This window comes from Lottia gigantea, assembly GCF_000327385.1.
Source record: "Lottia gigantea unplaced genomic scaffold LOTGIsca_18, whole genome shotgun sequence".
NCBI classification, from domain to species: Eukaryota; Metazoa; Mollusca; class Gastropoda; family Lottiidae; genus Lottia; species Lottia gigantea.
In genome coordinates, this window is record NW_008708301.1 from 371,463 (window position 1) to 376,301 (window position 4,839).

At 33.7% G+C, this 4,839-nt stretch overlaps 1 protein-coding gene across 1 annotated transcript in view; it reads right to left on the reverse strand.

Annotated features, from left to right (window-relative positions):
- LOTGIDRAFT_158680 (hypothetical protein) overlaps positions 1 to 4,475 on the reverse strand; it is a gene marked incomplete at both ends in the record, with an annotated part of 10,456 nt that extends 5,981 nt beyond the window's left edge. Inside the window, 9 exons of the mRNA XM_009052126.1 lie at positions 36 to 85; positions 574 to 670; positions 1,042 to 1,285; positions 1,596 to 1,756; positions 2,348 to 2,524; positions 2,916 to 3,020; positions 3,399 to 3,531; positions 3,952 to 4,135; positions 4,456 to 4,475. Of these exons, the coding sequence (XP_009050374.1) occupies positions 36 to 85; positions 574 to 670; positions 1,042 to 1,285; positions 1,596 to 1,756; positions 2,348 to 2,524; positions 2,916 to 3,020; positions 3,399 to 3,531; positions 3,952 to 4,135; positions 4,456 to 4,475 (1,171 nt within the window). The remainder of the gene's footprint in view (positions 1 to 35; positions 86 to 573; positions 671 to 1,041; positions 1,286 to 1,595; positions 1,757 to 2,347; positions 2,525 to 2,915; positions 3,021 to 3,398; positions 3,532 to 3,951; positions 4,136 to 4,455) is intronic.
- Between the last annotated feature and the right edge of the window lie 364 nt (positions 4,476 to 4,839).

The following is a 4,839-nucleotide window of genomic DNA, read 5'->3' on the forward strand; positions in this document are numbered from 1 at the left end:
AGTAGTAGTGTTTTTAGACAATGAATTGTAGGTACATGTTGTTTTAATAGTATCACCAGGGAATAGTTCTATTGGTTTATCATATCTGAAAAAATAAAGTATTGATGTATATAATTGTTACTTAAATATATATTACAAAAAAGGTTTGAATCAAATCTATTATTTTATATTCAAATTGTCACTAATATCATAGAAAAAGAATTAAAAATGCCCCTTTATCTAAAGTTCTTCCAAATTCTTTCTAACGGTAACCTTTTAAATGAAACTGTTAGTAAAAATTGCAATAACATTTTATCCAAACACATTTAGCTTGACTATCCTCCAGTAATCAGAAGAATTTTATAATGATCCCCAGTAACTATTTGACGTTTTTGGATTCAAATTATCAAATATATCATATTATGCAAATTTGCTCATTTATAAATAGTATTCAGGGTGGGTCTTACAAAATCTTTTGTTTAATCTTTTTGATACGATTTCAGGATTAACCAATGCATATAGCTCTGGGACGTATGTTTTTAAAGAAATTATCAATTGAGACTGTTTACAAAGACAGAGTAAAACTGAATATACCTGAATGTTTTAGGATTGTCATAATTATACATAGTTTCACTTGTTATATCTTGTAATCTACTACCATTTCTGTATTGTTCTATTCTCTGTGATACACCTTTAAGTAAAAATTAAGTGATGTGATTTTGTACCAGTTGTATAATAAATTATTATTCCAAATAATTCTTTTTAAACACTTGTTTAATGATTTGTTCTACTAATTACTACTACACAAACAATAAAGATATTAAAACGTAACTTATAGTGTTTTATATGTTAACTATATACTGTAACAGAGGCAGATTCGCCATTTCGGGTGTTGATTTATGTCTTGAATATATTCGTGTATAGTCTTCAGAAATACTATAAATGTACGAAAACTATCCTTTCCAAAATACCGATACAAGTATACTAAGAATTGAACTTTCTATTTCTATGATTTTTCTATATAATGACAGTCTCGAGAAAAGACTTTGAAATGATACCGACCTAGGTAATGCATATGATTGTTAGCTGAAGCTATGTACACCTTATCGTTGATAAACATATCTGTACATTGTGCTGGACAATAACTAACGTAGGTTGTACGTTCTACTCCAGGGGGTATATTCAGGTAATTAGCTCCCACTGTCAGTATTCCAGCATCATGCGTTCTCAAATCATCAGTAAAATACAATATCAAACCAGAATTGTCTGTATAAGTTGAGTGTAGTGCAGGATTGTTCCAATGGAACTGCAATGAAAAAAAAGGCGGCAGCATTAACATGAGCTCTTTTAGCACAGAGAAATGTCTTGTAAGAGACCTTTGACCTCCGAAATTACTGTCTCCTTTGTAAGGTGGTGTAGGCGAATATTGTTAGCAAATAAACGCTGCGTCAATCACCCGAACACCCACACAACTTTGCAAATTCTGCTTTGCATTTAACTTAGAGTCGAAACTTTTATTTGTTGGCATTTTCTTTTATATCTTCCCTTCACCTTTCATCTTCTTTCAAACAATACCCTTAGTTCGTTAACAGGTTAATTTAAAATTCGAACATCACCTGAAGAGCAGCACGTTTATAACCATTGATTCCAATTCTAAAACCAGTATGATTATGTACACAATCTCCACTGAAACCAACAGTCCAAGTACTCAGTATTTCTCTACATCTAGGGTTTGGTACCATATCACAAACTGTTGGAATGGGTTCGAGTTCCACATCTATAAGCACACAAATATCAGTGGGAGCATTTATACTGAGCAGACAAAGAGGTTTTATGTTTAAATGTAAGTTTCATTATCTTAGTTGTCAGTACACTATTTGCCATTTCAGATTCTTGTTTTAAGTCTGAAATCATGAATTTCATGTTGATTTCTTGAACTTACATGGTATGAAAGAGAAATCGTGGATTATGGTGATTTGATCCTTTCCGATAAGCGGCTTATCTGGATTTGTCCCTTCAGTTTTGCGATTCCTGTTAATATGCATATTTCCGAAAGCAACACAAACGGAGTAGGAAATGGCCATAAGACATAAGAATGAATCAAAACACGAAGTTTTATATATCACCTTATTTTGGTGAAACAATCAGACTGTTGTGTTTAAAGATGTGAAAAGACGAGGTTCGGAGTCCGGTTTGGCGCAGTGGACCTTCATCGCTTCCCCTATCTTTCATTAATTCTTCTATGTTTTTCGCCTAATACACGACCGTTTCTCGTATATGCACACCACTAATTTTTACATGCTAGGGTGATGATCTGTATCATGTTTGAGCAATCATTGAGAAATTTCACTATCCTTAATCCACTTACCATCTTCACAACCAAACAGTACAGCATGATGTACAATATTGGTGTTGTCAATTAAAGGTTTTGTTGCTATCAAATGATAATCATTGTCTTGTGGTAAATCAAATATTACACAGATATAGGTAGTCTCCCTTGGTGGTATTTTACTTTCTGGAAACTGAACTGTCATATTCTGTACGCCTAAGAAGAGTAAACACTGTTTGATTTTTTATTCAGATCAAAGCTTCTCAAGAGACCTTCAACACAAAGGTATAAATGCCTTGGTCATGGCTATCCATCCAACTCGACATGCTTTTCGTTTGACGCTTTCAATAATACAGTTTCTGTTCCTAAATTGTCACAATTTTATATATTATCTCACGGAATATTAAATTAGTACACCTCACTAAGTGGATAATTTAGTATTTAAACCAACCGAAATCCAAATGTACCAGTGAAATGATTTTGTTTTAGATTTGAGTATTGGTAACATTCTTGAGGGAACATCAGAGCGAACCTGTGACTTGCAGCTTATTTAATCATTGCTAGCAAACTGGCAGCATTTGAATATGATCAATTACCTGTTCCTTACCTGTTTCACTGATTGCGTCACACACAAATTCCTTTTTATTACATTCTGATTCCAACCATTTCCACTGCTGTTGGCACCTTGGATGGTTCCATGGTTCACATACTCCTAAAAGTGGAATAATAAACACATACAGAGAGCTTCATATTGTTAGCATCAACAGAATGCTAAGGGGTTTAGGGAGGGTATCAATATTCAATATGGGATTGAGCTTTTACATTTTATAAGGAATATGCAATATAGAAAGTTTCGAAACCATGAATATAATAACGGTGATGCCAAATAAAAGAAAACACGTTGTTAACACGTGTCCCATTCGAATCTTTGCATATCTCCTTTCCGATTGTTCAATTATCTATATTTTTAAGAAGGGCTCACATAGTGGTTTACGAAGGTTTGAATTAATTTTCAAATTAAAGAGCCCCCCCCCCCCCATCCCTCCCACACACACACAAATCAGTTTAGTAATAACTGTTAAAATCTTACCTGGATGTGTGATATTTTTGCTTATTTCTGGAAGTTGTCCTTGAGACCAAATACAATTAGGATCACCAAGTTCTTCGCCATTGGTTTTCCCATCACCATCTGAGTCTTTACGACACAATGTCTGTGTCCACATCTGTTCAGAAAAGACATTGAAAGTCAAATGATTTACTTGGATTAGGAAAAGTGATACGGGCTAGCCTTTATTCAATCAACCACCATTGGTAAGCTGCAAACTTTAGCATTCCCTGACTACTTGATAAGTATAAGTTTTATCAGGCTATATACCTGGTGAACATTTCGTTATCTTTCAGAATTGAATGGTGATTTGCTTTCACAAACACAAAATATGAAAATAGTTCTTTATCACCATGCCGTGCAACTACAATTTTGAAGCTCATACAAAATATGATTTCGGCCTCTTCATTAGATGATATGTGTCGACAATTTACTTGATTTCATGAATATTTTCATATGCTAGTGTGTTATTGTTTAGAAATCGTGATACAATTTGTGTTTTACTGACTAAAACCAATGATAATTGTAAATAACTTACTTTTCCAGTGGATTCAAAGTCTTTACCAAAATAGTTTCTGTTTTTACCACCGACAGCTAATTTGTGCCCAACTCCTGGCCACATACTTCCCGGTTTGCACGGATGGGGTACATTATTTCCATTTGGTATATTGCTCTGATAAGATTCAAAACACAGTACCGCTCGTGCCAGACAAAAAAAAATCCTGAAATTTTCAACATGTCAAATTATGAAAAAAGCAGACTGCTTACTCTTTTCGAGGACCTGATAATACTTCACTCCTATACAACCTTACTCCCGAATTCGACATTCATTGGACGAGATTTTAGATTTGTTTTGCTTGTGCGGATTTTTATTTATGCTAATATTAAAAACCAAATCCCGAACATCCATTTCCAGTGGCCAACTCTATATCATCTTTGATAATATGGAATCAAATTATGTAAGCTTATACAGACACAGATAATTAAGTTATCGTGTATTAAATAAAGTTTTCATTGATACGAATAATAACTTGATTCTTACCAGAACAGACTGACTTCCATTTCGTACCATATCAAAATCTAACTCACATATACCTTGTTTCCTATGACAGATGCTCATGTTGAAAATGTAAATTTTAACACGCCATTCTGCATTTCATCAAACTATGATCATCCTTTTTATAACAATATTGTTGTTTTACCTCTGACCGAAATACAAACGTTTGAACTAAATGTTTCACATGTCCTATGTATGTCAATGATTTTAAAGATGCAGTCCAACTGTAGTTGTTGTTCTCCACCACCCTGATCACAACTATGGGTCAGTTTACATCTAAGATGAACTATAGCAGTGACAACATTTTCTTTGATCAATCAATGGGTGATTATAGGTTTAGAGAATGAGCACAATTTAAAGATATCGTGA